The sequence below is a fragment of the Oncorhynchus tshawytscha genome, linkage group LG20 (genome assembly GCF_018296145.1).
Source record: "Oncorhynchus tshawytscha isolate Ot180627B linkage group LG20, Otsh_v2.0, whole genome shotgun sequence".
NCBI lineage: Eukaryota > Metazoa > Chordata > Actinopteri > Salmoniformes > Salmonidae > Oncorhynchus > Oncorhynchus tshawytscha.
In genome coordinates, this window is record NC_056448.1 from 39,200,379 (window position 1) to 39,212,798 (window position 12,420).

A 12,420-nucleotide genomic window follows, 5' to 3' on the forward strand; every position below is an offset into this window, starting at 1 on the left:
AATTCAAGTCATTATGAAAACACTGCTCATGACGCCATCATGGTTAAAAATGACCTAAGATAAATAAAGGGGGAACAGACTTCACGCAGCGATCTATGAACAGGATGGATAATAAGACAGTGGGTGTGTGCCTGCATGCGGAGTCGCTGCCATAGAAGTAGCAGGCTGAAGTGTGATTGACCAGATCTAAGCTACTCCTCACAATGCAGACAGAGGAAAACATCTCTCTCCTCCCTAAAATAGACTGCTTCCCCCGTACTGTATGCCTCTATCAATGTTCAGAAAGCCTCAACAGGATTGATGAGGGGAGAGGGGGCGAAATGGAGAATAGAGAACCCCCTCTGTCATTCCACCCCCGTGGCCTCAACAGTTGAACAACTATTTCCCAGAGGGGGGAGAGAGATCAACATGTCCCCGCAGTCCCCCCCCACACCCACACAGCGAGAGAGAGGGAGAGACTCGCCGGCTACATCTCAAACATCTGCCAGGCTTTTTCCTCCAGGCTAGCACACAGAGACACACGCACAACGACCACACAGAGAGAGATACATAGAGTGTCACATTATATCCTTGACCTATCAGATATAGCAGGAGCAGGACTGAACACACATATTGAGAGAGAGAAACACACACACACACACACACACACACACGCACACACACGCACGAGAGAGAGAGATTCTTACAAGAAAACCATGCATCATTGTTCAGCTCTATTTCCTTGGCTGATCAGTAGCTTAAAGTGGGGAACTTGCTCCATACTCAGTGTATAATTTACAATACTAGAAACTAAAACAATGATTAAGAAAATGTAAACATGTTACATTCAAATTACAAAGCTTAAACATGCAGAGTTTAAATTGTTGATGTTCGATTTTGTTATACGACTCTTGATCCAAAAAAAAAAACGATTCTGAAAAATGAGTCAAATAATCCATGAGGTACAGGAGTTAACGCGAGGGCAGAGAATTCCCCCAAAATGTTTGTTTTTTTTAACCTAAAATTAGTAAGCGACAATATAAAATGTTTCAAGAAAATGACTACACATTTGTACAGAGCATAAATAATAACCTACACTCATGGTAAGAAAATAGTAGGCTAGCATTCAATCATATACACTCAAATCTTAATTAGAAAAACATTTTAGGGGTCGGTCCATATGAATAGAGACCTTTTGTTATTTGTATGTGTGCATTTTATTTACATTTGCACATTTTATTTTAACAGTTTGATCACATACATTTATGCTCTAACTAAACCATATTAAACAATTCCAATAGCAGTGTGTTTTCATTAAAATAATTGTACAGTTCTCTCTGAAAATATCAATATTGACATGTCCCACATAACATTTGTCCAACTTTTTAACTCACTTAACCAAGACTTTCACAGGTTTTCACCTTCAATGTCAAGCATTGGTTCATTTGTTGCTTTGGGAAAGTAGTTCCTGGAGATCTTTACTTTGATTAGAGATTAATTTACATTTGACCCTCAGGTTTATGGCCAACCCTGTAATGTGAACTTAACTCCCATTTCAATATGGTAAAACTACTACTTTTTAAATGATTTTAAAAACTGTGCGTGTCGAGGATAAAATGTCAACCCAGTTACCAATAGAAAGATAGGCTCGAAATGTTTAGTTTTTTTGTTAACCCCTTCCTGTTGCACACAACAAGCTTCCATTCCCCCAATCACAAGGGGAGTTTTATTTAACCTTTAACTTGTAATCGTCAAACCTGTGACTTCTATAGTAATTTTTCTTAATTTAATCTTGAGATGGCAAAACATGTTTGTTAATAAAGTTGAACATGTGCTCTTCATGACTAGGGCTGTTACAGTGACAGTATTACCGCCACACCGGCAGTCACAAGTCATTAACGCAATCAAATTCTTCAAACTTTTCCCCCATTTCGAGACAGGTGCATGATAATGGTCCATTCTAAATCTAAACTCATTTCACACATACAGTACCAGTCAAATGTTTGGACACACCTACTCAGTTTTAGGTTTTTCTTTATTTTTACTATTTTCTACATTGTAGAATAATAGTCAAGACATCAAAACTATGAACTAACACATATGGAATCATGTAGTAACCAAAAAATTGTTGAACAAATACAAATATTTTATATTTGAGATTCTTCAAAGTAGCCACCTTTTGCCTTGATGACAGCTTTGCACACTCTTGGCATTCTCTCAACCAGCTTCGTGAGGTAGTCACCTGGAATGCATTTCAATTAACAGGTCTTGTTGTAAGTTAATTTGTGGGATTTCTTTCCTTCTTAATGCATTTGAGACAATCAGTTGTGTTGTGACAAGGTAGGGGTGGTATACAGAAGACAGACATGGTTTCTTTGCAGACATCTCAACATCAACTGTTCAAAGGAGACTGTGTATCAGGCGTTCATGGTCAAATTTCTGCAAAGAAACCACTACTAAAGGACACCAATAAGAAGAAGAAACTTGCTTGGACCGGTGGACATTAGACTGGTGGAAAACTGTCCTTTGGTCTGACGAGTCCAAATTTGAGATTTTTGGTTACAACCGCTGTGTCTTTGTAAAACGCAGAGTAGGTGAACAGATTATCCCTGCATGTGTGGTTCCCAACGTGAAGCACGGAGGAGGAGGTGTGATGGTGCTTTGCTGGTGACACTGTCAGTGACTTATTTAGAATTCAAGGCTCACTTAACCAGCATGGCTACCGCAGCATTCTGCAGCGATACGCCATTCCATCTAGGTTGCGCTTATTGGGACTATCAATTGATTTTCAACAGGACAATGACCCAACACACCTTCAGGCTGTGTAAGGGCTATTTGACCAAGAAGGAGAGTGATGGAGTGATGCATCAGATGATCTGGCCTCCACAATCACCCGACCTCAACTCAATTGCTGTGGTAGCAATTTGCTTACCGCCCCAATAGATCCACAGTTGATGCAATCACCACCACACTGCACACTGCCCTGTCCCATCTGGACAAGAGGAATACATATGTAAGAATTTGGTTCATTGACTATAGCTCAGCAGTCAACACCATAGTACCCTCCAAGCTCATAATCAAGGTCGAGGCCCTGGGTCTGAATCCCGCCCTGTGCAACTGGGTCCTGGACTTCCTGACGGGTCGCCCCCAGGTGGTGAAGGTAGGAAACAACACCTCTTCATTGATGCTCAACACTGGGGCCCCACAAGGGTGCATGCTCAGTCCCCTCCTGTACACCCATGACTGCGTGACCAAGCACACCTCCAACTCAATCATCAAGTTTGCAGATGACACAACAGTAGTAGGCTTGATTACCAAGCAACTGCACCACCTACAACCACAAAGCTCTCCAGAAGGTGGTGTGGTCTGACCAACGCATTACCCGGGTCAAACTTCCCACCCTCCTGGACACCTACAGCACTCAATGCCATAGGAAGGCCAAAAAGCTCATCAAGAACATCAACCACCCGAGCCACTGTCTGTTAACCCGGCTATCATCCAGAAGGCGAGGTCAGTACAAATGCATCAAAGCTGGGACCGAGAGACTGAAAAACAGCTTCTATCAAGGCCATCAGACTGGTAAACAGCCATCACTAGCACATCATAGGCAGCTGCCTATAGACAGTTTAGGAATCACTGGCCACTTTTAGAAATTGATCACTAGCCACTTTAATAAATGTTGCATATCTAGAGTTACTCATTTCAGATGTATAAACTTCACACACTATTCTACAGTATCTTAGGCACGTTTAAATTGTGTTTACATATTGCATCACCCATTTCATATGTATATACTGTATTGCATTCTATACTGCACCACTGACTGTTAACAGCCATCTCCAGCACATCAGGGGCTGTTGCCTATATACCTAGATTAGGAATCACTGGCCACTTCAAGGAAATGAAACAGTAGCTACTTTAATAATGTCTCCGTATCTTGCATTACTCATCATCTGTGTAAACTGTACTCTATACTCTACGGTATCTCTGTACTCTACGGTATCTTAGTCACTTTAATTGTGTGTAAATATTGCATCATCCATCTCATATGTATATACTGTATTCTATACTATGCCATCCATCTCATATGTATATACTGTACTTTATACTGTATCTTAGTCAAATGGCGCTCTGACATATACATATAAATATATTCCTAATCCATTCCTTAGATGTACGTGTATATTTTGTGAAACTGTTAGATATTACTTGTTAGAATTTACTGCACCGTCGGAGCTATAAGCACCAGCATTTCACTACCTGCAATAACATCTGCTAAACACGTGTATGTGACCAATCAAATTTGATTTGATTTGAATGTAGATGGTTTGGGATGAGTTGGACTGCAGAGTGTAGGAAAAGCATCCAACAAGTGCTTAGCATATGTGGGAAATCATTCAAGAATGTTGGAAAAGCATTCCAGGTGAAGCTGGTTGAGAGAATGCCAAGAGTATGCAAAGCTGTCATCAAGGCAAAGAGTGGCTACTTTGAAGAATCTCAAATATAACATACATTTTGATTTGTTTAACACTTTTTTGATTACTACCTGATTCCATGCATGTTAGTTCATAGTTTTGATGTCTAGACTATTATTCTACAATGTATAAAATAGTACAAATAAAGAAAAAAAATCATTGAATGCGTAGGTGTGTGCAAACTTTTGACTGGTACTGTTTATTATTCAGTATATGTAATGACAACATCAAACTAAGAATAGTCTGATGGGGTGACAATTTTAGCCTTTTACTGAATTATGTATTATCACCTGTGAATGATGCCCAGCGGATGCAGTATTGCAAGGAACAGTACATCTTTTTTTGGGGACTTTTTCAAATCATAGTCACACACCTCGTGTAGCCTGATAAGGTTTGTTTTACATCTAAAGTCGGCAAAAAACTAAATAACAATCCGCTTTACAACAAGTGTAGAGCCTAACCGGCATACATAGGCGACGTGTGAGTTTAAAGTTAGGTTTAGATCATTTTCACCATAAAAATTGACCTTTATAATAAAGCATTACATGCGTAATGGCATTTGCGTTCACCTCTGAGAATGGTGTTTTCCTGCTAATTGATTGCATTTTTTTTTTTTACATCTGCGCTTATAGCCTACTGCCGTGTGCGCATTGCTGCACTTCTAACGTGAAGAAATAGCTTAATAGTTTATAAAAATGTAAGCCAAACGATCAGCCTCATTAATTCAAAAGTTTTTTTGATGCTATTGGTTGTATTCAATTGGGATCTATCGCATCCCACAACTGTCCCAGACTATGTTTGGAATACTTATTTATCTCACAGAATACATCAACTTTTGTACTATGGAGATAGTAGATTGACATAGGCTAGTGCTTTTGCTGTTCGTTGGACCTACTCATCTTGTTGGCTGACGAAAAGTGAGCGTAGACAGTTCTTTAGCATCTTCAATATGCGCCTCGGAATTCAATAAGAAGGAAGCACACAGTTGCGTACCGGATGTGTCTGTCTTCAATTTTAGCCAACTTCAGATGCCTTTGAGAAGGACCCGATCACGTGACAGGCATTGGCTAATAACAATTGAGATATCTGAGAGAGCTATGTGAGTGAGAGGTGCTTCAGAGCACTGTAATTGGCAGCCGGGAGATAGGAATCATAATTATTATATTCAGCCTAAGGTCACAACAGCCACTTTGGCAGCAAAACGCATGGATTTTTTTAGGGAGCAATACGGCCACACAAGGGGGATGCCGCTGGGAAATTTGAGGCCTGGTGAGAATATTATCAAGTCCTCGTCAAATTCTGAATGAGAGACTGATGAAGTGTGTGCAGCAACTTTTTTTAAATCATCACTAGAGTCACATCATGCAGCCTTAGAATGTTTTAAAAATCAAAACATATAGCCCAACATTTATATCACAACTACATCTGCAGAAATAACTAAATTCAGCATATAGGAGGACCTGTTTCTTTGTTAAACAATCAACACAGAATAGCCACATGTGCGTACTCCCTCGCAAATCATTTGGGGAAAATATCCTTTCTATTTTATGTTCAATTGTATTGTTCATACTTAAAATAACGGCACGGAATTCTTAGCAAATCTTGTCTGCTAAATGAACTCGTGTAGCCCAGAGCCATACGGCATAGCCAAACGTAAGGACAACTCAGAGTATGCTATTCTGTTCTTTTGAAATAGACTACATTTTCTTAATATCATGTTTCTTTAGAGCTGTCTAAAATAAATAATACATTTATTGTGATGGTATATGCTATATTAAATTGCTTTTTTTATGTAGATGTTCCAAAGGTCTGCATCAGTGCCTTGCAGACTGTGTGGAAGCCAGGAGATGCTCAACATGTTTATGTTAATTAACGCTCAATTACCGTAAGACCGGCAATTATTTTCTAGACAATTACCAGCTGACAAAATGTAATGACGGCCACAGTCCTATTCATGACAGAATGTTAACATTTGGTGAATTTATTTATTCATTTTTAAAATTACACTTCCTAAAAATGCACTCTATTTGTAGAATGACACAAACATAATTTGTTTTCAGCAGCTGTAGCCCTCCTACTGGTCTATCTTACAGAAATAAACTAGAAAAACACGTTTTTTTTAGGCTTTGATCTGCAGGTTACACCTGGTAACACCACAATTCAGAGACATGTCCTTGTAGCTTGAGGGCAATTCCACATTAACAGTGTCATGCTTAAGAGAGATTTTTCACTTTAAAATGTTTTGTCAAACAAAAATCAATGATTGCAAAGTTAAACAAACCATAACTCTATGCACAAGGACTAAAACTCTTCCAAAAACCTATTTACTTTTAGAATGGTGCGGATGCAAAGTTGTCACAGAATGACGGCTTGTGTTGCCATTCTGTTACCAAATTTGCATCTGCAATGCTCTTAAAGTAAATGTGTTTTTGTAAAAATGTTCAGTGGAAAATGTTCAAAGTAGTCCTTGTGCGTAGTATTGTGTGGTTTAACTTTACAATCATTGTTTTTTGTTTGACATACATTTTAAAAGTGAAACATCTGTCTCAGCGTCACTCTGTTACCATGGAATTGCCCTTAGTTAACATTAAATGCCTACAATACCATTTAATTGTAATACAAAGAATGTGTCAAATGTGTGTTATGGCCTATGATCCACCCCACAAAATTAAATGATTCAATCTTGGAACAGACTAATCAGACCTGGAATAATCTGAGTGGTCAAATGTTACATTTATTCAATTGTATTTTTACTTAATGATAGGCAAATTAAAGAGATCAATAAACAGAATAATTAGTAGGGGTTGCACACTAATTACCAGCGTAACATTTCAAGTAATTTCAAGACCAGTTCTTCCTATTTGTGACAATAGAATAATTACTCATATTTAACCATCTGCATTGACTAATTATGGATGTTGATACAGTTTATACAAAAAGTAGGTGTAGCCTACAAGTCTTTTTAATTGGGTGGATTTCGCTGATTCTGCTTTAAGCACACTAAACTACCTCACTGTAAAACCAACGAGGAATATCACAATTAGGCTGTCAACCCACCCCAGTCAATGTGACAATGGTTTCACATAATAGAGCCGTTCACTTCAATGTTGTCCTTGCACTTTATTTGGGTTGGGGAGTCAGAGCGTTAAAAATGGGCAACCACTTTGCCAACATCACCGTGGCTATAGCCTCAGCTTCTGCTTTAATTTGATAAATTAGGCTACATGGGTGTTTGGGAAAGTGGAATTATGGTTAATTTCACAATTGAAAATAAATGATAGAGGCGACATACCATTAATTGACTTGCCCTGGTCAGTGTACTCAAATCCATTTGTCCTCTTCTCAATCTCCATTCTCCTACCGCTAAATAGATCTTCGTCTTGGTTTCGACAGTTGTTCTCTGGAAATTACGAAATGTTTCTTTATGTTTTCATCCAGGTCGCTAATTACAGAAGAACCACTTCATGCCTCTGCCAGTTCATAGGAAAAACCTTTTGCGCCACTCTCGTGCTACAAAACACACCTTGACGTTTTCATGAATCACGTGACGAAATACTATTTGGCGTCTGAATTCTGGGATTTGTAGGATTCAATCATTGTGGGGTTATATTAGGACAGTCTAAAAACAGTAGCCTAAAATGTCTGAAATAACCTACTAGTTCATCCATTGTATTTCAAACAGTTTCAAACAATGTAATATTTAGTAGTGTCTGTGATAGGCCTAATGACAAAATACAGTAATATAGCTACACTGAATTGACCTGCTTCTCACCTCTGAATAGCAAAATGCCATCCATAAGAGATCATGACATGATAATGCCCTGTTTGTTATATGGAACTGATTTCCATATTAGGTAAAGGGTTTGTGGAAGGAGGATGACTCTCTCTCTCTGATATCTGTAGAGTGTATATACACTAAACAAAAACATAAACGCAACATGTAAAGTGTTGGTCCCATGTTTCGTTTATATTCTTGTTTAGTGTATAAATACTGTATCTAAAGATATCAGAGAGAGAGAGAGAAAGAGATCCTCCTTCCACAAACCCTTTACCTAATATGGAAAGAGTGTGCAAAGCTGTCATCAAGGCAAAGGGTGGCTACTTTGAAGAATCTAAAATCTAAAATATATTTTGATTTGTTTAACACTTTTTTGGTTACGACACGATACCATATGTGTTATTTCATAGTGTTGTTGTCTTCACTATTATTCTACAATGTAGAAAATAGTAAAAATAAAGAAAAACCCTTGAATGAGTAGGTGTGTCCAAACTTTTGACTGGTGCAGTAAATACAGGGTTGGGGAGTAATGGATTACATGTAATCCATTACATGTAAGGGATTACAAAGAAACTACCTGTAATCCGTTACATTACTAGCAAAAATACTGTAATCAGATTACAGATACTTTGGAAAAACCATCTGATTACTTTGAGGATTACTTTTATATTCAGAAAGAATGTTTACGAAAAAATATATTTGACACTTCTCTGTTTTCTCAGTGACATTCAAATCAGCATTGAAAAAATTTGAAAATGTAAGTTTGTTCCACCTGAGCGAGTCTGACCACAAGTCAGAGACCACTACGATGACACACCAAATGGGTTTGATGGATCGCGGGAAAAATATTATAGGAATAGACTACAGTCCAAGCTATGTCTTCCAATGATGCGACTGGTGTCGGCATCCAAAGATGATGTAACTTGAATAAACGCTTGGAGGTAAGGATGACAGCAGTGGTGTAGTCTACAGCGATACGGACATCACTTAGTATTGATATCTACAAAGCGGATTGACGTGAATCACACTGCTACTCTCTCATTTAGCTATTTGCGATTGTGGTTGTTGTGGTTGGCTGTTCACAAATCTAAATGTGTGATATTTAAACCAAATAATGGTTGAATTCAAGAAGTTTTAGCTGCTTATCAAACATTGTTTTTGAAACCAGTGGACATTCAGTGACAAATGCGCTCTTACGACAGCTCATAGTGCGGAACCCAGCCTCTGGAATAAAAGTGGGGGTTTTATTGCTCAATCTAATTCATGCTGATAAAAATGTTTTTATCCTTAGGCTTAATGGACACATGCTCAAACTCGTACAGTTTTTATAGACTTAAAAGAACAATATGTAGTTGCTACATCCATTTTGGACTTATAAATTATAAATATAAAGATATAATAGAATCGTATTATTATGTGGTAGAAAGTGATGGGTTAGAAGAAGCCTACATAACCAAACCATAAAGTACAATATAACAACCATGTATGGCCAGCTATGTAAACTTTAACATTGATTTATCCTGCAATAGATGTCGTTCAATTGGTAACAAACATGCTTTGTCTTCTTCTAATTCCTCTTAAGGGGAAAGTAATCTAAAAGTAACGGATTACATTTAGAAAGTAACTTAGCCAACCCTGTAGAATATATATCTTCTTTTTTTTTTAACTGGGTGGTTCGAGCCCTGAATGCTGACTGGCTGATAGCCGAGGTATATCAGACCATATACCACAGGTATGACAAAACATGTATTTTTACTTCTCTAATTACATTGGTGGCCAGTTTGAAATAGCAATAAGGCACCTCGGGGGTTTGCGGTATATGGCCAATATACCACTGATAAGGGCTGTATCCAGGCACTCTGTGTTGCGTCGTGCTTAAGAACAGCCCGTAGCCATGGTATATTGGCCACATACCACACCCCCTCATGCCTTATCGCTTATATATATATTATCTGCAGCCTGCCGGATAGACAGCATAAATGCTCATCAAATCAAATATTATTTGTCACATGCACCGAAAACAACAGGTGTAGGTAGACCTTACAGTGAAATGCTTATTTACAAGCCCTTAACCAACAATGCAGTTTTAAGAAAAATAAGTGTTAAGAAAGTATTTACTCAAATAAACTAAAGTCAAAAATAAATGAATAAAAAATTATTAAAGAGCAACAATAAAATAACAATAGCGAGGCTATATACAGGTGGTACAGAGTCAATGTGCTGGGGCACAGGTTAGTCCAGATAATATGTATATGTTTTTATTTAACTAGGCAAGTCATGTTTTATTTGACCTTTTTACCTAAACTAGTCAGTTAAGAACACATTTTTATTTTCAACGACGGCCTAGGAACTGCTTTGTTCAGGGGCAGAACGACATATTTTTACCTTGTCAGCTCGGGGATTTGATCCAACCTTTCTGTTGCTAGTCCAACAATTTAACTACTAGGCTACCTGCCGCCCCGATAAAGCTAGATGTAGGCTAGATGTCCCAGGTACAGTGATGCCAGAGACATCAAAACCAAGTGAGAAATTCCTTACTGTGTTGTCCAACCTAGGAGAGATGCAGAGACGGCTCATTTGAATGTAGCACACTTCACATCCAGAACCTGACTGTGGTCAACTCAGGGCTAGTACATTTCCCCCCATTCCCTGTATATTGCTGCCCTCTGGTGATGTCATTACATACTTGCTTCGGTTTAGTCCAGCAGAATAAAAATAAGGAAGATATTATCTGTAACAATCCAGCAAAGGACCATTGAAAATGCAGGGTTTCTAATTCTACCCACAGTTTGAATGTACAACTTTGTCGTAGGCTTATCCTGCCACCCACCCTCACATGTGAAATTCATGGGACTTTGCTGGAACATTGTCAGCTATTTAGAAAAAATAAATACATGTTGAATTCTATTTTGCTTCTTTGTAATGTGTTATGCTGACATTTTACATGACATTTTAGTCATTTAGAAAACACCTATCCAGAGCACTGTACAATCCGTACCTTCAACTAAGGTGGGTAAAACAACCACTTATCACAGTCATTTTTTGATAGTAGTAGGCCTATCATAAATAAGCATTTAAAAAAAATAGTTTTTGCATTCATAATTGGCACTGGCTTTCAAATTATGTACAGCAGCATAAAAGTCTGAAATAAAACAAATAAACAGAAACCGTCACGTTCTGACCTTAGTTGTTTTATTATGTCTTTGTTTTAGTATGGTCAGGGCGTGAGTTGGGTGGGTTGTCTATGTTCCCTTTTCTATGTTTTGGGATTTCTGTGTTTGGCCTGGTATGGTTCTCAATCAGAGGCAGCTGTTTATCATTGTCCCTGATTGAGAACCATATTTAGGTAGCCTGGTTTCACTTTTGAGTGGTGGGTGATTATTTTCTGTGTTAGTGTTTGTTACCACACGGGGCCGTTTCGTTTGTTTCATTTTGTATTTTTGTAGTGTTCAGTTTGTCTTATTAACATCTCTTACTCCTCGTCAGAGGACGACGACGAACGTTACAGAAACACTCACTTTCCTCCTATGCTGTCTTCAGAGGTAATACCTCTAAAACATTAGCTAGATTAGAAATTAATACATTCATTTTCCCAGAGAGAACTTCCATTTTCACAATCCTAGGATTTGGGAGAAATAATCTCTAATCTATCTATACTACAGAGAGCTTAATCTGTGACAGTCAACCCTCTGAGATTCATTTATCTGCAGGTAGCATAGCAGTTAAGAGTTTTGGGCCAGTAACCAAAAAGTTGCTGTTCGAATCCCTGAGCCTGACTGGGTGAAAAATCTGTTGTCCCCTTGAGCAAGGCACTTAACCCGAATTGCTTCTGTAAATCGCTCTCGATCAGAGCATCTGCTGAATGACTAACATTTTTAAATGTATAATTGATTCGCAGAATACGGCAATGTATTCTGGTATGTTTCTTTTGTCGCACTGCCTTTGTTTTATCTTGGCCAGGTCGCAGTTGTAAATGAGAACTTGTTCTCAACTGGCTACCTGGTTAAATAAAGGTTAAATAAAAATGGTAAAGCATCACTCTGACAGGGGGAGGAGAGAGAAAGAGAGTTTGACAGTCAATCAATGAAGCTCTTTGATGTTCAATAGATATGAGTCTAGGTTGGCAAGTAAAATAATGTTATATACGTACTACCAGCATCCTATGAAGGATTTGGGAAACCCACCCCA

The 12,420-nt window shown here is 38.3% G+C and overlaps 1 protein-coding gene across 1 annotated transcript in view; it reads right to left on the reverse strand.

Annotated features, from left to right (window-relative positions):
* The window catches only part of LOC112220026 (nuclear receptor subfamily 6 group A member 1-A-like), a 190,518-nt gene extending 182,525 nt beyond the window's left edge, over nucleotides 1-7,993 (reverse strand). The window contains exon 1 of the mRNA XM_024381581.2: nucleotides 7,747-7,993. Within this exon, the coding sequence (XP_024237349.2) occupies nucleotides 7,747-7,807 (61 nt within the window). The 5' untranslated portion in view covers nucleotides 7,808-7,993. The remainder of the gene's footprint in view (nucleotides 1-7,746) is intronic.
* Between the last annotated feature and the right edge of the window lie 4,427 nt (nucleotides 7,994-12,420).